Genomic DNA, 27,622 nt, shown 5'->3' on the forward strand with positions numbered 1-27,622 from the left:
CGGCCCCGCCCCATCACGTGCCCGCGGCGTCGCGTCATACCCGGAAGCAGCGGCTGTAGGGAGTTGGCAGCAATGAGCGGGGATACAGGGACGACGTCCGTAGCGCCCCCTCCCGGGGAGACCGAACCGGGCCATGGGGTCCGCATTGTGGTTGAGTACTGGTGAGCGGCCCCTGCCAGTGACGGGGATCCGGGCCGGACGAGGGTGGGTCCACCGGAGGTACCTTTTCCGAAACCCAACCGGACCTCCGGTATCTTCTCCCTAGCGAACCCTGCGGCTTCGAGGCGACCTACCTGGAGCTGGCGAGTGCCGTGAAGGAGCAGTATCCAGGCATCGAGATCGAGTCGCGCCTGGGGGGCACAGGTGAGGCTGCAGAACACCTGCTGAGTCAGTGTTCTAAATCCCAGCTCCATCACTTTCTAGCTCTGGCATTGGCTGCTTTATCGTGTCCAGCAGTACCTGGCACATAGTAAAATGTCCAGCCAGCTTGAGTCCCCTTCCATAGGTGAGGGGAGTCACATTTGAAGCCTACTGGGAGAAACGGGTGAAACCGAAGTGTTGGAGGGAAGGGAAGCTTTCACTGAGTTACCAGGAGTTCAAAGGAAGGGCACATGGGTGATGCCTCCCTTGTTTCCTTGGCTTGACCCAGGGCTAGGAAATGGCTTGAAGAATCTCTAATGTGGCTGATGAGGGAGCTTGTGTGAAGTCTAAGGAGTGTGGAAGGCCCCCTTTTATAGAACTTCCCGCCTTTTGCCTGTGCTCAGCATACAGTTCATTCATGTTTATTTAATACTAGGGGCCTTTGAGATTGAAATCAATGGACAGCTGGTGTTCTCCAAGCTGGAGAATGGGGGCTTTCCTTATGAGAAAGATGTGAGTACTTGCAATACCGGGAATAACCCCAGTTCAGCTTGCCCTTCCAGGGGACACAGCATCCCATTCCATATCTCTGCCCTCTAGCTCATTGAGGCCATCCGAAGAGCCAGTAATGGAGAACCCCTCGAAAAGATCACCAACAGCCGCCCTCCTTGTGTCATCCTGTGACTGGATGTGATTCTCGGTTCCTGCTCTCTTCTGGGATCCAAGCCTTGGTTGCCCCGCTTTGATCCTGCTGAGGGCTGCCCACTGCCTGTCTCACCTCACTTAGCTCCTGGCAGCTAAGAGACCCTGGCCTCCACTTTGCCCCTTTGGTGGGCACCAGGAGGGAGTAGATGGTTCTGTGGTCTTAGGGGTGGAAGAGAGATGCTCTCCATGGACATTTCCACAGCCACCTTACACCCCTTCCCTAAGATCAGTTCAGTTCAGTCGCTCAGTGCCCACAAAAACCTGCTACCCTCTCCAGCTTAGCCATACCTGTCAGATGTTACCATAGTTCTAATTTATTTTCCACTAGCCCCAGGCAGTGTGAGCTATTGGCAATAAAGTGGCACTGCAAACACCTGTGCCCACTAGTGTGTGTTTATGTCGTTTGGGGCTGTGGGGAGGTAGGAAAGCGGGACAGAGGCCAGCCCAACTTTGTTCCACTGTGACTGTGCTGGCTGGGTGGGTTTTTCCTGGATTTGTTGTTCATCACTAAGTCATGTCTGACTCTTTGCGACCCCATGGACTGCAGGATTCCCTGTCCCTGCTGCTGCTAAGTCGCTTCAGTCGTGTCCGACTCTGTGCGACCCCATAGACGGCGGCCCAGCAGGCTCCCCCATCCCTGGGATTCTCCAGGCAAGAACACTGGAGTGGGTTGCCATTTCCTTCTCCAATGCATAAAAGGGAAAAGTGAAAGGGAAGTCGCTCAGTTGTGTCCGACTCTTCTCGACCCCATGGTCTGCAGCCTACCAGGCTCCTCTGTCCATGGGATTTTCCAGGCAAGAGAACTGGAGTGGGGTGCCATTGCCTTCTTCATCCCTGTCCCTAGCTACTCTTAATTCAGTGATTTCCTTGCCAAGGCAAGAAAAATGAGTCACACAGTAGACAGTGCCTCTTGTTTCCTCTGTCCTTCCCCGACTCCTCCTACCTAGAGAGAGAAAATTACCCCATTCAGGTGGGTGGGTGGCCTTAAGAGTTCTTTTTTTTCCCCTAAGAATGATCTTTTCAAAGGGCTCTCAGATCAGAATCCCAACTCCCAGTTTCCCCTCAACCCAAGAGCCAGAAAACGGGAAGTAGGCTCCTAATTCAAGCTTTCCCAAGATTCCTAGCCAGTCCCTCCAGGAAAGATGAACTGAATGTAAGTTAGGAGGTAAGCAGTAAAGGGACGGCTCCAAGCCACCCCTAGACATAGGCTGGTGTCCAGCTGTTTTCCAAAATATATTTGCAAATGGAGAAAGTGAGTGTGGAGGACATCCCTCCCCCAATCCCAGGGACTGCCCCCCCGCCGCCGCCATTACCCACTCTCCACCGAGTCCTTATTTCATTTAAAAAAAAACAAATAAAAAAACATAAGTAAAAACAAAACCAAAAAAGCAGTCTGTACAAGGACTGGATCTGGGTGCTGCTGCTGCTCCCTTCTTCCCAGGGACAGAGCTGGGTCTCAGGGACAGTCTCTGAATGGGTTGCCGTAGTTCCTAGACACCCCCTTGGGGCCTTCTTTGCACTCGGCCCAGCCTCCCTAAGTCGTTCAGTGCCAAGGATCTGGAAGAAGTCAGGCTGGGCCATTCTCAGCCATCTAGGAGTTGAAGTAGGAAAGGAGATTCCTGGCATGGCAGGCTCCCCTGGACATGATCCAAGGGCCTGCTCCCTGCCTGGTGCCGATGTGGGCCAGAAGTCAGGCCTTCCACACGCCCTGAGGGTTCAGTAGGGCCTCAGTGGCCCTGGGCTTTTGGCTCATACTGGCATGTCCAGACCCAAGTACTCAGGGTTCTCTGCCGTAGGGGTCCCTTCAAAGGTGCTGGGTGGAGTGCCCCGCTCTGATGGGTCCTGGTCCCAATAATAGAGGTTGTCAAAGGCTGGGCTGAAGGCTGGAGAAGGGTGGGACTGAGGGGCAGCCCTGCCCCGGGGTGCCAAGTACTCAGGGTTCTCCACGGCAGCCCCAAAGGCAAAAACGTCTTTGACAACCCCATTCTTCCCAGGGGATAGCGTCTTGGGCCTTTCCAGAGTGGAACCAGCAGGTCGAGGAGGCGGCAGAGGACCCTCTAGGGGTGAGGGGGGCTGTGGGTGAACCTCTGGCTGGTTCACATATTCTGAAAGGACAAGAGAAGGAATCTTGTGAGGGGGTGGAATCTGTGTGTCCCAGCTGCTACAACTGCCCTGCAGCAGGCCCTGGGCAGAGCACCCCCAACCCCCACCTCCCAATCTCTCAGCTCAAGCCTGACTTCATACCCGGCTGGGGGCTGCAGGTCAAGGGGGCAACGTAGCCATCAGCCTCGGGAGAAAGGGGTACTGTGGGGTCCTCGCTGTACCGCTGCAGAGGACTAGAGTCATGTTGGGGGAGGGGCTGCAGTCCCTTGGCCGCCCCCATTCCCAAGTCACCATCAAACACATCAGAGCCTGCCCCTTCGGAAGGTGCCAGCGGAGATCTGGGAGGCTCCTCCTCAGAGGGCTCCAGCCCCAGTGTCAGCTCACCACCGCCACTCTGAGGACAAGAGAAGGTCAAAATGGAGGTCATTCATGGATCTGAGATGGAGGCTCCATGGGAAGTGACAGGGTCCCAGGAGGTAAATCATCTCTGATGTATGACAGAGGCATGGTAGAAAGAATGGGATCACAGTTGGAAAGCAGTAAGAATCCTTCTTAGGGAAAATGGGGCCTCCTTCATGAAAGGTAATGGCTGGAGGACATCGGAGGAAGGAACCCTAGTCCACTGGAGTCAGGGGAGGTATCCAACGACACCCACCACCATGGGATGGGAGCACTGACCCTGGTGGATGTGCTGCGGTGCCTGCGATGGGCCGTGCCTGCAGCACCCGGGGCAGGGTCTGGGCAGAAGAAGCCCTGCTGGGGTACCAGGTACTCCTCCGCATCCACCAGGTCGCCCATGTCGTCATCCTCCAGCAGCGAGCGGTAGAAGGTGCTATCCAGGGGGCTAGCAGGCCCCATGTCTTCATTCTGGGGAGGAGGGAGACAGCGTGGCAGCCTCTCCCCAGCCCAGTACACAGCCTCCTGAGGGTGGCTCAGGGAGGGCTAGAAGTCTGATGAGTCAGGCAGGAGCTTAGAGGCCTGGGACCCAGGAATCATTCTCCCTTTCCTCCCTTCTAAGGGAGAGTGCTCTTAGCCATAGGCCGGGATGGGGTGAAAGGTTCAGTACCTGGATGACCACAAAGCGCTGGGGGTCCCTGGCCATGCGGGAGAATTCAGCCACTAACTCCCGGAACCTCGGCCGACATTCAGAGTCAATCATCCAACCTGGGGGTGGGCAAGAGCCCAGCATCTCAGTTCTGGCTGCAGCCTGCATGCAGCACCCCTCACCCTCACCCCCAGTCTAGACAACACTAGAGTCCAAAGCCCTCTGATGATAGAGAATCTACTAGTTTCCCCTTTTTATTTTGCATCAGTCTTTTTTCCTAGCTGGCCCTCGCTAGCTCCTCTGGACTGGTACTGTAAAAGGGCAGGGAGAGCCTTCTGAGACTCCATTAACCATATCACCATGCTCTTGGCCCCCCCCATGCCCCTTGTAGGCCCATCCGCCCAGAACCACCCACCCCTCCTCCAAGCAGCCAACACAGCTCAAGAACGCACATTTGACCATGATCATGTAGACATCAATGGTGCAGATGGGGGGCTGGGGCAGCCGTTCTCCCTTCTCCAGCAGGTCAGGAATCTCCCGGGCTGGGATCCCATCATAAGGTTTGGCCCCAAAAGTCATCAGCTCCCACACAGTCACACCTGGGGCAGAGATGGGGTAAAGCGGTGGGAGGACCACAGGCAGCTTTAGTGTACGGAGCCTCAGAGGCTCTGCCCAAGAGCCTGGCACCATGGGGGAAGGAGGAATGATGCAGTGCCAAAGGGCAGGAGATAACTCGGTCTTCCCCCAATCCCTGGGAAGTGCACAGACTCTGGCAGCTTGAGGCACTGGCAGCCTCTTCCTTCCTTCTCATATTCATACTAAAGGTGTCCATTATTTCACCCCATCCTTCCACCCACATTCTCCCCAGGGCCATGGCTCCTTGTCCACCCTCCCTACCCACCCCATCACACACCATAGCTCCACACGTCACTCTGGTGGGTAAACCGCCGCCGGAGAATGGACTCCAATGCCATCCACTTGATGGGCACCTGGTAGAGCAGAGAAGTAAGTCCTCCAACCAGGTCTGAGTTCTCTCAGGGGCCAGACCCCACTCCCCCTTGTCTCACTCGGTTCGCTCGTCTAACCTTGCCCCCATCCGCGTGGTACTCTGTCTCGTCAATGTCTAACAGCCGAGCCAGCCCGAAGTCTGTAATCTTCACATGGTTGGGACTCTTGACCAGCACGTTCCGGGCGGCCAGGTCCCTGTGCACGAGCCGCACATCCTCCAAGTAGCTCATCCCCTGGGGTCAGAGGCACCAGTGTGGACCTCGCTCTGCCAAAACTCTCCCAGGAAACCTCCCTATCCAGAGGCTTGCTCCCCAAGGGCACCTGCAGAGCCCTGGCCCCCAAAGTGCATACCTTGGCAATCTGCACACACCAGTTCAGCAGGTCCTGGGAGCCCAGGCGCCCACGGTGTTCTCGAACGTGGTCTAAGAGGCAGCCATAGGGCATCAGCTGTGTCACCAGCTGCACTGTGGATGTCAGGCAGATGCCCAGGAGGCGGGACACATATGGGGAGCCTACACCAGCCATCACATATGCTTCCTGGAAACAAGGGCACGCACTGAGAGGGTATGGGAAACCACTAACCCCCAACCACCACACACCACACACCCCTCCCATGGGCTGAGCCATGGTAACAGGACCCTCAGCCAATCCAATCCCATTCATCACAAACCAGAACCATGGCCCACAGACTAGGGAGGCTAAGAGTAGAGATTTGGGGGAATCACAGGGTGTCCCCCAAAACCCCAGGGAAGAGAGAGAGAGCCCAGTCCCCCGTGCCCCCAGCTGGAGAGGGTGGAAGGGCTTACGTCCAAGATTTCCTTGTTGGCTTTGGGAGATGTGTTTTCCCTCAACACCTTGATGGCCACGGGGATTTTCACATTTTCCCCATCGGGGATCCAGATGCCCTGGGCAGAGAGGAGGATGTGAGCAGGAGAAGGACCGGCCAGATCCAACCTGCAGCCGTCCTTCTTGGGGCCACTACTTGGGCTCCCAATTCCCTCCCCCACCCTTGGGCCAGCCCCATTATTTAGCAACAACCTCACCATTTAGACCCACTGGCCACTCCCAATCCCTTATCCTTAACTGCCCTACTCAACTGCGCCACCCCCGGCTCCTGGTCCCAACACACCCTCCGCCACACCCTGCAGCATCCTCTAGGACCGCCCACCCGGGGACTTTGGCCCCACCCCTGACCTTGTAGACGGTGCCAAAAGCTCCAGATCCTAGCACCTTCACCTTCCTCAGCTCTGTCTCTTTTAAGATCCGCATCTGAGCCTGATTGGGCATCGCTCCGCTGGGCGTCAGGGGCTCCACCAGCTGGGGTGAGGGGGTAGTGGGTCAGTGCTGCGGGTTGGGCCGCAGACCCCAGGCCGCGCGAGAGGCCCTCAGGCCGCCTCACCTCCGTCTCCTGCAGCAGCCTCCGCATCGTGTACTTCCGGATCTTCTGGCGCCTTCGCTTAATGAGGATGCCGAACACCAGCCCCACAAGGACAACCAGCAGAACGCCCACCACAGCGGCAATGATGGATGTCACAGGGCTGGGGGCACGAGCCAGGATCATGGATTGGGGAACAGTCTGGGGCAGGGGGGATGAAGGGGTCCCACGGCGGGGCGCGGTGGTGGGGGAGGAGGGAGAGGGGGCTGACTGTCACTGGCATTTGGAAAGGGAAGTCAGAAGGGTGACCCACAGGCTCCCGTCCTGTCTGACCTACTCTAAAACCTACCTTGGCTCCTTACCCTCTGGGAAATAAAGTCCAGACTCCTTGCTAGGATTCAAAACCCTCTACACCTACGTCTGCAAGTTGCCTATGCTCTTGCCCATGGCTCTAGCCCAGGATTCTCAAACTTCCTGACAAAACTCACCAGGGAGCTGGTCAACCTGTGAGAGTATGGAGCCCCACCCTCCAGAGATTTTGACTGTGGTATGAGGTGGGGCCCAGGAATGTGCCCACAGAGATTCTGATGCTCTAGCCAAAATTTTCACCCATAGGTCACGATTTCCACATCTCCCAGCCTTTGTTATAACACTTCTGCTTGGATCACCATTTCTGCATGAGGTCATCTTTCAAGACTCTGCTTATCCTGGGATAGAAGGCCCTCCTGGGCACTGACCCTACATCCTCGTCACCCTTGTTCCCCTCCCTTGCTTAGCCAAGGGCTGGCTTATCACAGACCTCAAATGGACCCTTATTTCATGGACAAATGCTTACTTAGGATACACTCCCATCTTTTTTCCCTAAAACCCTTCCCAAAACACCCCTCTGCCTAGAAATCAAGTCCAACGATGGCAGTGATAGACATCACAGGGCCTGTGGCCTCGTGGTAGGGGAGAGCCTATGCCCTCCAGATCCGGCCCTGACTCAGACTTCACCCCCTACTCCTTCCTCTGTGCTTAGTCAGTTACCCACCACAGCAGAATCTTCAGCAAACACATCCTAGACTTTCTGGACACCCCTCACCATGCTGCCTGGTTGCTTTCCTCCTAATACAAGTGACATTTCCGCCCCTCTTTCAAAACCTAGCTCATGTGCCTGAAGCCTCCCACTGATCCCAGGGATGTATTCACTGTCCTTCCCTCAGTGCTGCAGCTATGCTCTCTTCTCAACGTGCCTTGAGTCCCAGGGAGTTGAAGGCTGCCTGTGTCCCTTATGAGACACCTAGCTATACAGGGTGGGGAGGTGCTGGGTGTCTTCCTATTCCCTGACCCCCAAGCAAGCTGAGCAGGCCTTCCATCCCCTGCATGTGTGTGCACATACGTGCTCAGTGACTCAATCGTGTCCAACTCTTTGCCACCCCATTGATTGTAGCCAGCCAGGCTTCTCTGTCCATGGGATTTCCCAGGCAAGAATACTGGAGTAGGTTGCCATTTCTTACTCCAGGGGATATTCCCGACCCAGGGATTGAACCCTGGTCTCTTGTGTCTCCTGCACTAGCAGGCCAGTTCTTGACCCCTGCACCACTTGGGAAGCCCCTCCATCCACTAGTTGAAGCTAATTGAAAGGAGCATCCACAGTGGAAGAGTGGGCTGGGGAGGACACGTGTCATGTCAGGACATGACACCTAGCAGCAGTGACCACCCAGGGGTCAGTGGGGGACTGGGGGCAATGTGGGATGCATTCCGGGGACCAGGCTGACCTGGCTCTCTGCTCGGCGGGGCAGCCCTTGTCATCCAAGTCCACACAGCTGCAGGAGAGAGAGAGTCCCGTCAACAAGGCTGGGAACCACCTCCTACACTCACTCCAGCCTCACAGGAGCCCAGGAGGTGGGTGTGACTGGGTTATGATCCCCACTTGACAAAGGCAGAAACTGGGTTCGAGGTCACCAGGGCTCTTTCCACCATCCCACGGGGGAGTCCTCCAGTCTGAAAACCCATATCCTTTGTACCTCCCTGTGGTGGGTAGGAAGTGGCGGCACCCAAAGGAGCATCGAGTCCAAGAGCTTGGCCATCTCCTCTGTAGAGGATGCCAGTGTAAACTACTACTGTGGTTGGGCAAACTCCTGCTGTCCTCCTAGCGGTTCCACCTCTGGGGATAAACCCTAAAAATGCCAACACCTGTACACTAGGGGGCATGTACAAGATGCTCACTTGTACATGGAGCTCAAGTGCAATAAACTGCCAAAAAGAAAAAAAAGGAAACAAGTTCAGTCATACTCTCAGGCAGGGACACAACTAAATAACTCCATATTGCAGACTGAGTAGTTTAAAAAAAAGGAGGTAGATTGATATGCATTGACAGGAAAGGGCCTCCAAGATACATAAAGGGGGGAAGGTGCAGGGAAGCAAAGTGTATATGAGTCAAATGAAATTGCTGAGAAATAGATGAGCTTATATGAAACTGTTGTTTCTTGATCATTTTTGATTTCCAAAAACAGCAATCTTATATGACTCAACCTAACATATACGTAAAATGCATTTATGTAAACATGTGCAAAAAAGCCTGGAGGAATGCACATACCAGAGTGACCTGGTAGTTCTCCCCAGGGAGGGGAGGGGCTGGGTGGGTGGGGCAGTGGGAGAAAGGGCACTTCTGCTTTACACTGTTTACTTTGATACTGCTGAAAATGTGTCTTACAAGAATGTATGCACGTGTTCCACGTGTTATCAAAAACAACCAAGTAAAAAAATAAAAAGAACAGGGCGGATCATTGTATTAGGACATGAAAAAGCATTGCAAGAACTGCAGTGTTACGTGAGAAAAAGCAATTTGCAAACAATAGGTATGGTCTATGCTCCTATTTTTGTAAAAAGAAATATAGACCAGAATGTGCACAGATAAGAATTAGAGAATAAAAATAATATATAAACATATTTTATATATTATATAATAATACATATGTTAGCATATGCACATATAAACTGGAGGGAGAATATGGCAAGTTATTAACAGTGGAATAGAACTGTTAATACTATTAATTTATTCTTCATGCTTTAATTAAAAAAATTTTAACAATATGTATTACTTTTGTGATCAAGAAAAAAAAGAAAAAAAAGTTAAGGGCCTTGGGGTAAGCAAAGGCAGAGATGTCCCACTTTTTACAATAAGAGCCTCAGAGAGGCTCCTGGAACAAGCCCTTCTTTATATGGGGAAGGCCCTCAGACTCACGAGTGCGTGCAGTTGATGGGGCATGGCTGGCATATGCCCTCCTCATCTGGAAACTTCCAGATGGGCATGAAGGAGAGGTCAGGCTTCACACCACTGGGGCAGCGAGCCACGCAGAAGGGAGGATCCTTGTAGTGGGCACAAGCCACACATTGGTCAGCCTCCTGGGAGGGAAGAAAGGATTTGTGGGGGGCTGGCACCGATACCCCTGGGGCAGCAAGACCAGGCCCCTGGGTCCCCTTGGTGCTTCCCATGGCCACTCGGCAGCACTTTTCACCCTGCTTTTAGAACAGCTCCAGACCTGCTATGTCTGCTACCCCTGTTCTGCACCCAGCTCCCCAGTGCTCAGGCACAGTGCCAAACCCTATTTTAAGTTAATTCTTACTGTATCCCAATGGGGTGGGTACTAGCATAACATTGATTTCACAAGTGAGCCAACTTAGATTGGAAGTGACACCTGGATTTGAAACCAGGTAATCTGATGCCTGAGCGCCCAGGTCTAACCGCCTTGACACTGCCACAGCCAAGCACACAGGCTTCCCTGGGCCTTCTGCATGGTCGGAAGGGTCTCAGGGTCCACAGTTCTTGCCGTTCGAAGCATCCCAGCCTCCTTCCACTCTCCTACTGTTCAGGGCTTGGAGCCCTCCTCAGGGATATTTTACTGGACTTGGCCAGGTCCCTGGCAGCTCCCCCCACCAACCCCGCCCAGCTTCCCACCACTCAGCTCTGAGCCCACAAGCACCTCACCGAGCCAAAGCAGGTCACTGAGCCATTCTGGGGATGACACTCGGGGTGGCACGGCAGACAGTACCTGTCCTTCACGTACTCCCGGGGGAGCCTGAGGGGAGCACAGCCAGTGAAGGGGTCTGGAAGGAGCCCCTGTGCACCTCCCTCCACCTCCTGGCCGCCCCCTCCTCCGCCCGGCGCGTACCCCTGCAGTACTCGGCATTCCTCCACGCATTCCTGGCCCCGAAGGAACTGGCTGCAGTTGACGCACTGGGTGGGCCCGGGACCCCAGCAGTGCCCTTGGGCGCACAGTGGATAGCAGGCCAGGCCCTCGCCCACTGCAGTGAGGAGGAAGGGGTCAGAGGGGACTCTTATGGGAGGTTCCAGGTCTCATGGAGGCGGGGGCGGAGGTGGGGGGGGGGGGAAACGGGGCTGAGTTTGTGGGCGTGGCTCTGGGCTAGAGAGGCGGGATAGCTGCCGAGCACAGCAGGGAGAAAGTTATGAGGTTCCAAGAACAGAGGAAAGGGAAGGGAGGGATGCCAAGGCAGCGTGGCTGGACCCAGCTAGAAGCCACGCCAAGAGGCCAGGCCAGCCAGAGCTGGGTCAGCGATGGTGCGCCTGGGACTGGCAGTGCGCATGCACAGGGAAGTCGATGGCTGCCGCCAGAGGCCCCTGGGCGCGCCAGCGCGCTGGCAGACGCGGAGCATGCAGCGCCGGGCTCTCTGTCTTACCGCACTCATCCTCTGGCCTGTTGGCGCTGTGGAGCAGAGCCTGGTGGGGGTTCTGGAAGAGCTGGTCCCAGGGCACCGTGTGTACGAAGCAGAGGCGGGCGTTGCGGTGAATGAGGGCCAGCCCGCTGCCCAGTTCCCGCAGCGAGCGCAGCCCCAGCCAGCTGATGCCCAGCCCTTGCAGGGTCAGCGAGTAGGCACCACTGTGGGGGAGTCGAGGGGGTGCATAAATGCAGGGGGGCAGCGCACCGCTGACCAACCCCATCAGCCAGAGCTGCCCTCGCCTTCCTCCTGTCCCCAGCACACGCTGCAAACTCCCATGGAAGGGTTCCTGCTGGAGTCCCCGGAGAACAGGAACCCCCTTCTCTTCACTATACATACACCCAAAACTTCTCCCAGACCTCCCTGGGCAGCTCCTCTCCGCAGGGAACCCCTCCCCTGGTGCTCACTCATGCAGAACTCGTCCCCGGATTACTCGCAGGTTCTGGAAGACGCTGAGGTCAGGCAGGCTGTCTGGCCACGCTGAGATGTACAGGTAACCTGCAGGCACAGGGTGAGGCTAGGGTATGGGGCCAGGATGAGAACCCCCAGCCCCATGAGAGCAGGCTTCAGAGAGACAGGGCCCACCTGTGATCTCCTCCAGAGACTCAAACACTTTGAGCTGCTCAGCCTGCAGCGGGGCGATGTTAGAGTCTGGGTCCCTAGAAGAAGGATTAGGGGAGGAGTCAGCAGGGCCAGGCAGAGAAGGCAATGGCACCCCACTCCAGTACTCTTGCCTGGAAAATCCCATGGACAGAGGAGCCTGGTAGGCTGCAGTCCATGGGGTTGATGAGAGTTGAACACGACTGAGCGACTTCACTTTCACTTTTCACTTTCATGCATTGGAGAAGGAAATGGCAACCCACTCCAGTGTTCTTGCCTGGAGAATCCCAGGGACAGGGGAGCCTGGTGGGCTGCCGTCTATGTGGTCGCACAGAGTTGGACACGACTGAAGCAACTTAGCAGCAGCAGCAGCAGCAGGGCCAGGAAGGGGGTGGGTACAATCTGCTCCACAAGCTGGCCCTGTCACCCTCCCCCACGTCCCCTCCACTTAAACCCTTTGCCCATCAAGGCTGGCTGTTCTCATCCTGAGCTTCAAGCCCAGGCCCTAGTTTGGCAGGATCTATCAAAATAATATGTATATCCTTTGATCTAGAAATTCTACTTCTAGGAATGTGCCCTGGAAAGACACTGGCCCCTGTTTCCAGAGGCATGTACAAGGGAGAACTGTTTGTTAGAGGGAAAATAAAACACCTAAGGAAATTAAAAATTTTTTAATATTTTAAATTAAATACCTAAATATTCCATCAGTAAATGAGGAGCTGTTAAATGTAACCCTGATCTATTCAGACTATTGATGAAAAACAACATTTAGGAGCATGTATTGGATTAGCCAGCAAGTTTGTTTGAGATTTTCCATATGATGTTATGGAAAAAACTTGAATGAACTTTTTAGCCAAACAAATAGTATTTTCTGGGCACAGTTATAAGAGCTTTGCAAATATTAACTCATTTAAACTTTATAACAACCTTATGAGGGCGGACTATTTCTGCCCCCATTTAACAGATGAGGAAGCTGAGACACAGCAAGAAAGACCACATGACTAATAAGTGGTAGAAGCCAGGTCTCAAACCCTGGCAGCCTGGGCTCTTAGCTGCTACTGTTCGCTGCCACCTGCTTCATTGCTGTTGAAAGAACAAGGCAGCTGAACATGAACTAACTGTCATACCCAGCTCTCCAAAGCCACGGGCAGACAATATTCACAGCAGGCTCACATTTTAAATCAACCTTCCCCCCCAAATTATTAGAACTACATTTCTCTGTGCATGTAGGTCTATATACGTATGAATGGTCTAGACGAACACACACCATTACCAGTGGTCTCCTCTGGAAAGGGGAGTAGAGGTGGAGGAAGTGAAGAGAATGTTCTCCTTTTTGTAATACACACTTTTACTGAAGTATAATTCACATACAAGAAACCACACAGATTTTTAGTGTGCAGTTTGATGAGTTTTGTCAAATGCATCCATTCACATATCCACCTCCACCAGGGATACACAGAACAAGTCCGTCACCCTAGAAATGTCCTTTGCATTCCTTTCCAGGCCCTCACCCCGGCACAATCGCTGTTCTGACTTGTGTTACCACACAGTGGTTTTGCCTATGCTGGAATAAAGGCAGTCACACAGCATGGACCTCTCATCTGACTTACTTCACTTTTCATAATATTTTTAAGATTTTTTTGATGTGGACCACTTTTAAAGTCTTTATGGAATTTGTTACAACAGTGTTTATTGTTGTTTATGTTCCATTTTTTTTTTTTGGCCAAAAGTCATGGGGGAATCTTAGCTCCCCAAAGATGGAACCCGCACCCCCTGCATTGGAAAGCGAAGTCTTAACCACTGGACCACCAGGAAAGTCCCAGCATAATGTTGTTCTGTGTATCCATAGCCTGTTTCTTTCATTGCTGAGAATTTCACTGTATGGATATACCGTTTTTTACAGTTAACCCTTGAACAATGCCTGGGTTAGGGGCACCCAACCCCTCTATGAAGTTGAAAACCCCAGTATAACTATGTAGTCAGCCCTCTGCGTCCACAGTTTCAGATTCAAGCAACCCCAGATTGTGCAGTACTGCACTATGGATTTACTGGGGAAAGTTCATATTTAAATGGACCCGAGCAGTTCAAAGGCCTTCCCAGGTGGTGCTAGTGGTAAAGAACACACCTGCCAATGCAGGAGGCATAAGATACATGGGTTCGATCCCAGGGTTGGGAAGATCCCCTGGAGGAGGGCATGGCAACCCACTCCAGTATTCTTGCCTGGAGAATCTAACGGACAGAGGAGCCTGGCGGGCTATAGTCCATAGTGTCGCAGAGGCAGACATGACTGAAGTGACTTAGCACACACACAAGCAGTTCAAACCCATGAGGCCCAAGGGTAAGCTGGGTTTATTCATTCAGCTACTGATGTTGTTGTTTAGTCACTAAGTTACGTCCAACTCTTTTGCTACACCGTAAACTGTAGCCTCTAGGCTCCTCTGTCCATAGGATTTCCCGAGCAAGAATACTGGAGTGGGTTGCCATTTCCTCCTCCAGGGGATCTTCCCAACCCAGGGATCAAACTGGCATCTCCTGCATTGGCAAGTGGATTCTTTACCACTGAGCCACCAGGGAAGTCCAGCTATTGATAGACATTTGCATTATTTTCAGTTTGCGGCCATTATGAATAAAGCTACTGTGAACTCACAGAGAATTTTACTTTATCTGGATGGCGTGACCTCCATACAAGTAAGTGCATGTTTATAGATAACATGTCATTTATGAGAAAAATTCCAGGAATTTCCCGGTGGTCCAGTTAGGACTTCTCCCTTTCATTGCCAAGGGCCCAGATTCAATCCCTGGTCTGGGAACTAAGATCCAGCCAGTCACATGATGTGGCCAAAAACAACAAACAACCAAAAACAACGAGAAAAACCTTCCCCCGCCCCCACCCACCCCCGCTTCCCTCCACGGCCACCCCACCCCAGCCAAGCTGGTCTTCCACCAGCTTCCTTTGTATCCTGGGTCTCCCTCTTCTGTCTCCCACCACCCCCTAGAAACACTGCCACCTCAGGATTCAGTGACTGCCCTAATGCTGTCTCAGGCTGTGTGTCCACCCTTAACTTCGAGTATCCTTACCCTGCAAAGCTCTCTGGCAGAAACGCCAGGCTCCCAAAAATCTTCTTGCAGCCGGCAAACTCCTGGATGTTGGCACTGGTGACCGCCCTCACCTCCCGCAGGTGTTCCATGCCCAGACCATAGCACACTGTGGGGAGGGGGCAGGGATATTCAGCCTCCACATGGAACACCAGGAACTCAACCTCCTGGATCCTGTCCACAGTCCCCTCCTGGGTCCACACGCCCCCTCCCCACATTGACAGGAGACACAGGGGAACTTGTGGGCCAGGGGCAGAGTCAGTGGGAGAAAAGGACTGGGTCCCAGGACAGTCTGAGGAAGGGTGGCGCAGTGGGCTAGGCCAGGCTGGCTGTTTCAGGGGGCAACCACTGGGTACCTGGGGCACAGGGCTTGCTGCATTTCTCACACCTCTGGGTTCCATCCTCAGCTGTCACCTCTTGGTTGTTCAGGGGACAAACCAGGGTGCAGGATCCCACATCCGTAGACAGATAGTTGTCTGAGGAGGTCAAGATCGTGTGTCCATGTATCCTGGCCTTTCACCCCCACACCCACCATGAGCCGTGTCACCATGCCCAGGCAGTACAATAAGAATTATATCAACTGAGACTGAAATGCCCTTACAACATGCCTGAGCCCTGGACACTCGTCCTTTCCTCATGAAAGCCTTATGTGATAGGTACAGTTAGATTACCATTTTGCCAAAAGGGAAATCAAAGCACAGAGTTTTCTGTAAATTACTCAAGGTCATCGTGCTAGAAAGTGGAGGAGCCAGGATGTGAACCCAAATGGCCTGACCCTACAGTTTGTACTCGAGCCCACCATAGGGAACGTATGACCAGCACCCAAGAGCCCACTGCTATCTCCCACAAGAGGAGGAAAGAAGTCCCCAGATCCAAGGCCAGTCTCTGAATGCTTATCAGTAAACAGGGGAGCTAATAAATCAAACTCAGATCCATCTGACCATAGAGTAAAAGTTAACATTTAGGAGTGCTGAGTACTGGCTGGGCACAGTTGTAAGAGTTTCACAAATATTAATTCATTTAAACTTTATAACCACCTTAGGAGAGCAGGACTATTTTTGCCCGCATTTAACAGATGAGGATACCGAGGTGCAGCAAGAAGCTCACATGACTAGTAAGTGGCAAAGCCAGGCCTTTTTTTTTTTTTTTTTTTTTAGAGCCAGGTCTTGAACACAAGCCTCCTGAGCATGGGCTCTTAGCTGCTACTATTTGCCACCGCCTGCTCCGCTGCTGTTTAAAGAACTGGGCAGCTTGACACAAACTGCCATGATGAGCTCTCCAAAGCCAGTGGCAGACAATACTCACAACATGCTCCCATTTATATAAACCAAACTCCCCAGCAAAATTACTAAGACTGTGTTTCTCCCCAGCACTTACAAGGACAGGCCGTCACACAGCTGGCACCGAAGGTATAACGCCCCTCGGGGTTGGGCATGGACTCGAAGGTGTCTGTGTTGTAGGTGACCAGAGCTGGGCAGTGCAGCTCGCAGATGCCACTGTGGTTGAAGTGGAGGCAGGCCTGGGGGACAGGCAGTGGGTGGGCACTGGGCTGTTTGGCCCTGGCGTGCCAAGAGCCATAGGACAACACTGGATGGGATGCCCCTCCCCTTGCAGCCTGAGGGCTGGGGCCCAGAGGGCACATACCAGGCAGTCAGAGTGCTTGGGGCCAGTACAGCCAGCAGCGCACTGCTCATGGCAGCAGTCGGTGGGCTGTGGGCCCTTACAGCGGGCACAGCCACTGGCACAGACGGTCCGCGTCACTGTCAAGTGGAGGCAGGATGAGGGCTGGGCGGCAGTCTAGGCACCAGCCCCACCTTCTAGGGAGACTTCCTGCCCCAGGGAAGAGGCCGAGGGCTGGCACAGCCCCTCCCGTGTCACTCAGCCCCTGCCCTCCAGACCCTGTGCCACCTGTAACTCACAGCTCTGACAGTCCTGAGAACTTTCTCCCCAGCAGTTGGGAGCTTTACAAGCTGGAGAACAGGGTGCGCCTGGAGGAAGAAACAGAGAGGTAGTGAGAGAGACCAAGACCAGGACGTGCAATGCACAGTGAGGGACAGACCCAGGCAGGAAAAGAGGACTTCAAAGCCAGGGACACGATCTAGAAGCAGAGAAAAACAGGACAGAGAACCACGGAGATGAAGAGACGCAGAGAAAGGGGAGATGGGTGCTGTTAGTGCTGCAGCAGAGTGGGGCAAGGAGTAAGCCAGGAGTTTGGGGTCGCTGGGCTGCATGAGAAAGGGTGGCGGCTGCAGGCAGCGGGGAACGAGGCTTACAGGCCCGTGAGCGGTTGGTGTCTATCTGCTTGAGGGGCAGCTGGTTGTTCTTGTGGAAGATATCCTCCCACAAAATCGTGTCCTGGTGGCAGAGCTGGGGGTTCCGCTGGATCAAGACCCCTCCCTTGAGGATCTCTGTGGGGTGGGCAATAATCAGGGGCTTCTTCCCCCATCTGGCATCTTCTTATCTCCCCTGGGGCCTGCCTGCCTTCTAAAAGTAGAGCAGGCCTCTGAAACACACCCCGGGTTCCTCGGGGAGCAGAGAACACCCCTTCAGCATCTTTGAGCCTTATCAATACCACCCACAAACTAAGATCCAGGGAGGAGTGACTTGTCCATGCCACCGCCTCCTCTCCTCCACCTCTGCTGTGTGCACATGGCTTAGCAATTAAAAGAGTGTGAAACCCAGCCTCACCACCACTAACTAGCTGTGCGACTTATCCTCCATAAACCTGTTTTCTCATTTGTAAAACGAGAACATTGATGTTTCCCTTGCAGGATTATGGCAGGACTGATGGGATTATGCATGCAAAGCACGGGGCACTCAGAGTCTGAAACTCTGTCTGCTTCAGGGCTGCCACGTACAGTTACACGGGCTGTTCACTGTACATGTGCACTCAGCCAAGAAGCGGGCAAAAATCCAGCCTGCATCCTAATCATCAAACTATGCGGGCTGGTGCAAGCTGTGACTTCCTGGGAAGAGGGGAAATCTTTCTGAATCTTCACAAGGGCGCCTTTCCTAGCTCCACCTGCATCCATCCGGAAGGGACCCCAGTTCTGACTCACACAGTCACCCCTTGGCTAGTAGGGACCCCTGGCCAGCTCTCAACAACCAGCAGAGAGTTTCCATGATAAAGATGGCCACCTGTGAGGCTTCGCAGCTGCAGCTCCTGCAGCCCTCCTGGGGCTGTGCCTGCAGCAGGGGCAGCACTTTCCAGAAAGTCTCCATTGTCCAGCACGGCCAGGGCGTAGTGTTCCTCAAAAAGCTGGGTGCCTCGCACGATTCGCAGTCTCTGCAGTGGGACCTGACTCACTTGATTGTGAGCGATGAGCACATAGCCCTGCACCTCCTGGATTTCCTGGGAAGGGACAGAGGAGGAGAGGGCTGAGGCAGGTCGGGCCCTGGACCACTACTACCCAACCCCCAAGACCTCCTCAAGGTCCCCTGTGCTTGGGGATCTTGGGCAAGGGCCCAGCTGCCAAGCAGTCTGCCTACCACCTCCCCAAACCAGGTTCTAGGACCAAATTCTAGTATGATTAAGAAAGAAAATGAGGGGGTGGGGGCAGCACTCTGTCAATTGTGAGCAGGCACCCCACCCTCTCTACACCTCAGCTCCTCCATCTATAAAGGAAATGCCTGGATGAGATGATGTCTGGGATTCAACGGACTAAGCGTCGCACACCTGGCCCCGCTCTGGGACACAACCCAGAGGCTGGCTTCCACTAGCTCTCCTGTTCCTGACCTTTTCACATATATTTCCCACATGATATCTAAATGGGCTCCCCAGGAGGAGTCCAAGTATGCCTATGGCTACCAATGTAGTGTTAGTCACTCAGTCGTGTCCAGTACTTTGCGACCCCATGGACTGTAGCCCACCAGGCTCCTCTGTCCTTAGGATTCTCCAGGCAGGAATACTGGAGTGGGTAGCCAATTCCTTCTCGAGGGGATTTTTCTGACCCAGAGATTGTATCTGGGTTTCCTGTATTGCGGGTGGATTCTTTACCATCTGAGCCACCAGAGAAGCACTCACGGCTCCCAATATACAGATAGGGAAACTGAGATCCAGTGAAACCAGGGCCTAGACCACATTCACAGGGCTTTTCAGTGGCAAAACTGGACTCAGAACTTGCCAAGCCTTTCATTACACCAGGTAGGAAGGGGACAGTGGCTGGGACAGTTGGACAGAATGATCACCAGAAGGTGATCATTCTGGTGAGAGAGCAAAAAATATAGCCCAGGAATAGATGCATCCCACCCAGAGATGTCCACAGTCAGCCACACTGTAGACAGAGAGTCAACTGGTCTTAGTGTAGGATGGATGGGGTGAGACATCAGAAGTGACTTCCTGGTTCAGGAGCCACAACGAAAGAGAAAATGTAAGGCGGGAACCTTCTACCACCCATCTGCAGGCAGAGGGCTCAGCCCAGCAGGAAGCAGGGCCTGGCTGGGTCTTGCCCATGGGCCTCACCTGCAGGAAGGAGAGGCTGGCATCAGCAGGCAGATAGGTGAGCTCCAGGTTACCCTGCACCACCTGACAGCCTTGGTAGAGGTGGCGCAGCATGTCCAGGTGGGTCTCGGGACTGGCCGGCAGCCGCAGCTTCATGTCTGTGCCGGTGCACACTGCGGAACAGAGAAGATGGTCAAAGGGCCTGCGCAGTGAGCTTCTCCAACCGGCCACGTGCAACAGCAAAACAAAGTGTGCAAATCTGGGAAAAGGGGGGGAAATCAGGGAAGAGGTTCCCTCCCACCAACTTGGCCCGTCCTGAGCATCCAGAGGGGGTCCCACTGGGCCAGCCTTAGGGAGCTTGCCCATTCAATCCAGGGTGTTGGCTGGCAAAGAAAGCCTTCTTTTGTCCCAAAGGCACGACTCAGAGCCAATGGGTAAAAATCCCCCAAGAGAGGCGATGATGAATCATGAATCCTCTGGATACCCCCTTCCCCTTTCCTGAGCAAACAGTGCCACCCACATGCCAACCTCCTGGCAAGGCATACCCACCCCCGCAATGCCACCCAGAAAGTGGGGAAGGAGGGTCAGCTCGAGTCATAGCTGGGGCCTGGGGACCACCAGTGGCCTGGTCACTGCAGGGACTTCTGGGATTTCCCCAGCAGAGAAAAGGAGCGTCAGATCCCAACTCTGGGTGTCTGGACCCAAGCTGCAGACACTGAGCCAGAGTGCTGCCTGCTCCAAAGCCTCCTCTGCTGGTACCTCACCCTTGCCACCTCTTCAGGGCAAGACTCCAGAACCAGCTGGCAGAATCTGTGCCACGAAACTCCTGCCACAAGGGCACTACGTCAGCCCTGTGTACCTGCCCACTGTCAACCACCAGCCAAGTGGCATCAAGATGAACTGCTACCCAGCCCACCTGGACCCCAGTCCAGTGTCCCTGAGGCCAGAAGTACCCACTAAGTCCAGGGACACTAGAAAGGGTGAACTACCCCTGGTAAGGGGGCGCTCTGGCAGAAGCTGGCACCATGCCTACCAGCAGGGGGGAGATTAAAGGGCCCAGTGGAACTCGTTTTTCTGCTCTGGTGAGAAGATGAATCACCTGGCGCGTCTTGCCCAGGAGGGTGTGCCGGGGGAGGTGGGTGGAGGGCACCCCCAGATCCACAGATCCACAGGTGCCTGAGCTGTCTGGAATTCCTGTTGGTCTCCACTCCACCTCCCATGGACTACGTGCAGATTCAGGGAGACAGCACAATGGCTGACTATGGGGTCTGACACCAGGGCTTCTGCTTTCCCCACAACTTGGAGCCTAAGGTCAAATCCTGAGAGGTAATAAGAGACACCCTCTGCCCCCAGAAATCGGAGGAAAGGCTGGGGGAACAAGCCCCAGGGGTCCAGCCTGGGTCAACAGCCACAAGCGGGCAGCAGGAACACCCAGAGTGGTCTCTCTTCCCACCCCTCTGGCCAGGGAGGGAAGAAAGCAAAGAGGGAGGAAGGGGAGGGCCCAGAAATAGAACTCAAGGGTCCCTCCCCCCAGACTCCCAAGAGAAACAGGATCCGGGGGTGGCAGGCCAGGCCCAAAATAACGCCCGCTGCCAGGACCTCCCCCGGCCTCGGCAGCTTCAGCTGCTTTGTAGGCACAGCTGTCTCCAGGTCTGGACCCCAAGGCCCTAGCCCAGGCCAGGGACAGGGACCGGCGAGCTGGGGCAGGGGCCGTCTCCACCCACTGCGGCCTCTGCCGCCTGGAAGGGACACACCAGCTGCGGTAGCCGGGCAATGGGAAAACAACAACAGGAACCCTGGGGGCAACAGGGGCCACTGAGCGTCTACCGTGTGCGGAGCAGGCACTCTGGGTGGAGCCTCAGCCCCCAGAGGCTGGGATCTACAGCCCCGATTTTGCAAAGAAGGAAACTGAGGCTGCCAGGAGTTATGCTTCCACGATCATAAAGCTGTGAGCAATAGAGGCACAATTTGAATTGGAGTCTGCCCGACTTTAGATCCCACATTCCTTCCACTAGGCCTAACTGCACACACGCCCCACCCCACACCCTGTGCAAAGGTAAATACACACCAGCTCTGTTGATGCCACTGATTACAACAGGCTCCAGGCCTGAGTGGCTGAGCTGGGCGGGAGGACCAGAAAGAGAGGGAGCCCCGCCCCACGGGTTTGTTTGTGGCCGTTTAGAATCTGATTAAGACTAAGTGCTTGTGGGAACTTCCCTGGAGGTCTAGTGATAAGACTGAGCTTCCAATACAGTGGGTGCAGGTTCGATCCCTGGTTGGGGAATGAAGATCCCACATGTGGTCAAAAAATAAAGACTAATTGTTTGCAACAGGTGGTAAAGTTGGGACTCTGAGACCTACTCCCTGGAGGCCTGGGGACTAACCCCCAACCTGATATGAAACCAAGAAGCACTTCTACACCCCCATCTTCTCACTCATATCCCTCTCCTCAGTCCTCACCGTGGTCCCCATATCCACTCTCCCTCAGTGATTTCCTCCAGAGTAGGAGGTCCTGTCCCACACAGGAAAGCTTTGTCTCCAGAGCACCTGCCCTTCAGGAGCCAGATCTCTGGAGCAAAGACAGCGTGAGGCAGGACCAGACCAGAGCCAAGGACACAATGAGCCCTGGATAAGTGTTTGTGGAATGGCAGAATGAATGAACTCCAAGCAAGAGTCTCCAAACCAGTGCTTTCCTGGTGGTCTGGTGGTTAAGAATCCACCTGTCAATGCTGGGGACACAGGTTCAATCCCTGCTCCAGGACGATCCCACATGCCACGGGGCAACTAAGCCCCTGTGCCACAACTACTGAGTCCGCAGGCTAGAGCCTGTGAGCCACAACTACTGAAGTCCATGTACTCTAGAGCCCGTGCTCCACAATGAGACGCGACTGCAATGAGAAGCCTGAGCTCTGCAACTAGAGAGTAACCCACTGCTCGCCGCAACTAGAGAAAGCCTACACGCGACAACCAAGACCCGGCACAGCCAAAAATTAATTAATCAGTTTTTTTTAAAAAAAGAGTCTCCAAACCAACAGGGACCAGCTGAGGTCACTGTGCCCAGCCCTCTGCCCAGAGGCTGGTCACAGTCCCCAAGTTTCTCTAACTGAATGTCAGTGGTCAGGTCCCAGCTCTAGGGGGCTCTCAAGTGGGTTCTCTCCTTTTCACCAGCCTTCAGCCTCACCTGCCTCTCTTGCTCACCCGCACAAAAGCCAACACTTCTTTTTTTCCATGAACACTGCCTGCGTCCCCGAAGGTCACCTGCCTCAGACCCACGGGGCCAGAGCCCATTCCAGTGACACCAAGGTTCACCTAGCACACACACCTGGTGGGTCAGACCGGGGCCTGGGCTCAGCTCGTTAGGCCAGAACCCTGGAGGGGCTGCTCCCAGTGTAACCCTGATCAAGTCCCTGGATTTCCAGGGCAGAGGTCAAATCAGATCCACCTGTATGCCTAGCAGTACCCGTGACATAGCAGGCGCTCAGTGAATATTTGCTGACCTGACTGGCTGTAAGGTGCGGATGATAAACAATAACAACTCTTACTCTCTGCAGAGAAATTACATGAAAATTAAATGAGATAATGAATCAAGAAACAGTGTGCAAACATGACAAGCCTTTGTCAACAGAGCTGGGGCAACACAACCATTGGCTATAATTCTCCCACTCCTTAAGAGAGCACACACCCCTCTCCCTACCTCGCCTCTCATCCCAGGGGTGGGGAGAAAAGGTGGCCTACTGAAAGATGGAGGTGTCAACATGGAGGGGCTTCCCACAGTACAGACGGGGGGATCTCTTTGCCGATCATGCTAGCACCAGGGGCAGGAACACCCAGCCTGGCCCTACACCAGCCCCAGCGCCAGCCCCACACTGGTCCCGCCCTCGCCTGCAGCCCTGTTGGTTCCACTGGGCCTCTGCCCGACTCCGGCCTTCCATCCCCTGCCAAGCCTAGAGGGCACAAGAGGAGGGCAGACAGGGCCTGGACATGGAAGGGAAGAACCCCAAAGTCAAGAGGGAAACTGGGGCTGGGGGCGCAGCTCACCCTTATTTTCACCACAATAACAAACAGCACCTCTGCCCTAGTCTGGCCACCTGACTGCCCCTGAGGCTTTGCGTAACACTTTGATCAACAATTTTTTTTTTTTTTTTTTGGCTCTGTCTGGCCTTAGTTGCAGCATGCGGGATCTTTCCTTGTGGTGTGTTTTTTTTTGTTGTTTTTTTTTTTTTTGCTCTGTCTGGTCTTAGTTGCAGCATGCGGAATCTTTCCTTGTGGTGTGCGGGCTTCTATCCAGTTGTGGCGTGCTCGGGCTCCAGAGTGCAGGGGCTCTTGGGCTCCCTAGTTGCCCTGAGACATGTGGGAATCTTAGTTTCCCAACCAGAGATCTGAGGTGTGTTCCCAGTATTGGAAGGCAGATTCTTAACCACTGAAATACCAGAGAAGTCCCTCTGATCAACTCTTGATGACTCCTCATCGGAGTCCAAAAATGCCCTGGACATTACTGGGTTGCTGAGAAGCCTTGGCTAAGTCACTTTGTTTCTCTGAACTTCAGAGAAGTTTCTCATCTGTGCTCCTGCTTCACAGGATTGTTGCAGAGAAGCAATGAAACTGTAATGGATGAGAACTTAGCAAATAGAAAGCGTGCCGCACTTTTCTAAAGTTAAGTCCATAAAGCAGGAGTCTGGGTAATTTCAAACCAAGAGAAAATGAAAAGCCCTTTGTATTTGACTTTGTAATACAATGTATTTTCTCTTTTGGCATTTGAGCCTAGCTTTCAATTATTATTTTTTATTGAATAGTAGAATGAGGTTACTTTCTCTAAGCATAGCAAAAACAAGGAAGGAGACTGTGGGGGAGAATCCTTCAGGAATTAAACTATGGTCTGTCCAAGATGTGTTTACTGCACTTTACAAAACCTTGACTGTAAGAAAAGAAAATCCCAACCCCCTGGGCTTTCCCCCCATCTCCCTTTCCCCCTCAGCCCTGGCATATACTGGGAGTGCTAGAGGCAGCTGGGTGGGTCTCTGCCATTTTAGCCATTCCCCTGCCCAGTATGCCTCTCACAGCACCCAGCACTGTGGGCCGAGGTGTTAGGAAGCCTCGAGGAGCCCCCAGTACCCAATACTGCAGCAACCTAGCTGCGCTTCACCTGCTCAACTCCCAGGCCCAGGTGAGGAGGGCAGCGGCTCAGCCTGGCAGCCCAGACTTGCCTCACTCTTCTCAGCCAAAGGCCCGCCTGGCAAACAGGGAAGGGATGCAGAGGCTCCTTGCTCAGAGAGAAGGCGGCGTGGGGCCACCTCCCGCTGTTTACAGCAGCTCCAGAGGGAGTTCCTTGAGAGGGCAGAGTTCAGCAGGGTGACCGCCGTGAGGCCACACAAAGCCCAGACACACAAACACAGAGACCACACAACTCAAGAACACCCTGACACAGCAGCCCCTCAGACAACACAGCAAAGCCCTGACAGAGGGGCCCTCGGGCACGCACAAACAGGCCAACACCCGCCCCTTCCCCAAACTCCCTGATCCGTAGAGACCAGCCACCACGACTAGAACATTCTCATTCTGGCTTCCCCACAACCCCGGCGATGCAGGGCCCAGCGTCCCCCGGTGCTCACGGTAGATGAATACAGTGCTTTCCAAGGTGTGGCTGGGGGTCGAACTGCCTGGATCCCATCTGTGGTTGTTGTTTAGTCACTAAGTCATGTCTGACTCTTTTGTGACCCTATGGACTGTAGCCCACCAGGCTCCTCTGTCCATGGATTTTCCAGGCAAGAATACTGGAGTGGGTTGCCAATCTTCCTGTCCCAGGGATCGAACCTGCATCTCCTGCATTGGCAGGTAGATTCTTTACCGCTGAGCTGGTGGGGAAGCTGGAATCCAATCCAGGACCCACCAATTACACGCTGCCACTTCACCTCTTGAAGCCCAGGTCTTTGCCTGGAAAATGGGAACACTGGTAGGACTTCTCTTATAGGGTTGTTCTGAGGCTAAAAGGAGGGAACCCAGGCAAACATGCACAGCACCTAACAGAGGGTGCATTTCCCATACGTGTTAGCTTTAATCATTATGCATCTAGATGGACAGATGGGGAAGACACATAGTCCCCCCCCTCTTCCCCACACACAGCATAAAGGAAAAGCAGAGGAGCCTGGCGCCCAGCACACCTGCGACTCTCCCTGTTCCTTAGCTACCCCCTCTCCCTCCCACTGCCCAGGAGTCCGTCCCTCAGAACCCTCCCGCTTTAATGCCCCAGACCAGAAAACACACGGCCACCCCCGCCGTGGCCCACGCTTTCCAAGTGACAAAGCACACAGTCCCTAAGTCGGCCCTAAGGAAACTTGTTCAAAACAAACTTCTCCCCCTTCCCCCACCCCCGGCTCCGGTGAGGCAACGCTGCAGTCGTACTGGCCACCCTTGGCTCCCCGGCTCCGACTGGACAGGTTGCTTTCCCCACCTCCCCATTCCGCACCCCGATCCTGACCGAAGCCGGAGTAACTCAACCCACTTGGCCGAAAGGGGGCGGGGAGGGGGCCGGGCAGAAGGGACCCCCAGGAATCCAGCCCAGTCCAGTCTGGAGGCGGAGGTTGCCAACTGGAAAGGCTTTGAGAGAGGAGCTTGAGGGGCTCAAGAAAGGGGAAAACACACACACCATGCAATTCACCCTTTGAGGGAAACTTTCTGAATAACTTCAGAGAACTTTTATGACAAGTTCGCGGAGCCTGCAAAGCGCCGGTCCCATCTAGAGCCGCTCCGGCGTAATCGCCCTCTTACCCCACTTTCTCTGGCCCCTCCGAGCCGAGGGCCTGCGGCTCCGAGCGCCCCGACTATCTGAAACCTGGGATCAGGGAGCTTCGATGCCCCCCGCTGCCCGCGCCTGCCTGGGGACATCGGCAGGGGTCCCAGGCGGCAGGGTCTGGTCGCCGCTCCCTGCCCTCCCCATCCCAGACCCACCTTGGGTGCCCGCGGCTCCGGGGGGCAGGAGGGCGAGGAGGAGCCCCCAGCGGCACCAGGCCGCCAGCTCCATGGTGCTCACTGCCGCTCCGGCCCCATGGCTCCGGCTGGACCGGGCGGGGAGGGCGCCGGGCGGGCGAGGGGAGGGGGCCGGGTGCTAGCGCCGGAAAGGGCACCGGGCGCTAGAGCGGTCGGCGGCCTCAGGGGCTCGTCTCGGCTCCGTGGGCACGACGGAGGGGAATCTCAGCTCCACAACTTCATTCTTGTACTTCCTCAAGGCAGCCCTCCTCCTCCTCCTCCTCCTCCTCCTCCTCCTCCTCCTCCTGTGATTGGGAGCAAGCGCGCTCTCAGCTCGCCCCCCCCAACCCCCACCCCCTCCAACCGCATTCCAGCAAGTCCCTGGGAGTGGCAACTCCCAGCTTCACTTTCTCCCTCTCTCCGCGCAGGCCTGGGTGCGTCGCTCCCAGCTCCCGGACGCCGGCAGCAATTTTCGCCCGTTTCCATGGAGCAACCCCCCCCAACCCCCCAGGAAGAACCCCCCCCAAAGGAGAGGAGGGTGATCGCGCCTCCCTTCCCCTAGGGTCTGGGGCAAACATTTTAGCTTGCCATCCTGAACTTTCTTTTAAATCGTAGGTTTAACTTAAAACATTCCTGGCCGTTTGCATCCTACTCCATCAGATGCCTATTTGTTTTAATACCAAATAATCGTTTTCCCAGCACATCCTCAAGTGAAAATGTTAGTCAAGGAGGGGGATGTTTTGCCTTTAATCTGTGGCATCCAGGACTCACTGGCATACCTTTCTGGAATCTTTTAGGTATCTTTTCCAGTTTGAAAAGCATGGTTTTAAGGGAGTCTACAAGTTTGGAGACGGAGAGGGCAATGGGGGAGCCTGGTGGGCTGCTGTCTATGGGGTCACACAGAGGCGGACACCACTGAAGCAATTAGCAACAGCAGCACCACAAGTTTGGAGAAAGAGTCAAATTGGAGAAACCTACATCTCAATCCTTCAAAGAGCATCCTTGTTACTTTATGGGGCACTCAGCACCCAATTTATCTAAGATTCCTTCTCTGTCCTTTGTCTTTTATTAGCCTGCTCCTCCATTCGACCTCCCCACCCGGCATTCCACCTGGAGCCCCTGACTCAGTTGCTAAGATCTGGTGGGGGGTGGAGTGGGGGTGGGGATGGAAGGAAAGATAGGTTTTTGTTGGGAATGCCAACAA

The 27,622-nt window shown here is 54.4% G+C and overlaps 2 protein-coding genes across 2 annotated transcripts; one reads left to right on the top strand and one right to left on the bottom strand.

Annotated features, from left to right (window-relative positions):
• The first annotated feature begins 36 nt into the window (after positions 1-36).
• MIEN1 (migration and invasion enhancer 1) lies at positions 37-1,438 on the top strand. The gene is made up of 4 exons (XM_086357870.1): positions 37-161; positions 266-363; positions 797-873; positions 961-1,438. Exons 1-4 carry the CDS (start codon positions 73-75, stop codon positions 1,042-1,044), a joined length of 348 nt encoding a protein of 115 aa, XP_086213996.1. The 5' UTR covers positions 37-72; the 3' UTR covers positions 1,045-1,438.
• An 847-nt stretch (positions 1,439-2,285) lies between these two features.
• ERBB2 (erb-b2 receptor tyrosine kinase 2) lies at positions 2,286-26,680 on the bottom strand. Its single transcript, XM_086357830.1, has 27 exons — positions 26,401-26,680; positions 19,477-19,628; positions 18,153-18,366; positions 17,288-17,422; positions 16,934-17,002; positions 16,659-16,774; positions 16,392-16,533; positions 15,371-15,490; positions 14,997-15,123; positions 11,904-11,977; positions 11,726-11,816; positions 11,280-11,479; positions 10,754-10,886; positions 10,570-10,660; positions 9,826-9,986; positions 8,357-8,404; positions 6,621-6,759; positions 6,416-6,538; positions 6,028-6,126; positions 5,573-5,758; positions 5,299-5,454; positions 5,127-5,202; positions 4,666-4,812; positions 4,235-4,332; positions 3,847-4,035; positions 3,310-3,562; positions 2,286-3,170 (listed from the first exon to the last, which is right to left on the bottom strand). The coding sequence occupies exons 1-27, from the start codon at positions 26,471-26,473 to the stop codon at positions 2,815-2,817; spliced, it is 3,768 nt and encodes a 1,255-aa protein (XP_086213956.1). The 5' UTR covers positions 26,474-26,680; the 3' UTR covers positions 2,286-2,814.
• Positions 26,681-27,622: the final 942 nt, after the last annotated feature.

The sequence above is a fragment of the Bos grunniens genome, chromosome 19 (genome assembly GCF_055505025.1).
Source record: "Bos grunniens cultivar Pamir isolate PY7600 chromosome 19, Bosgru_T2T1.0, whole genome shotgun sequence".
In the NCBI taxonomy this organism is placed as follows: Eukaryota; Metazoa; Chordata; class Mammalia; order Artiodactyla; family Bovidae; genus Bos; species Bos grunniens.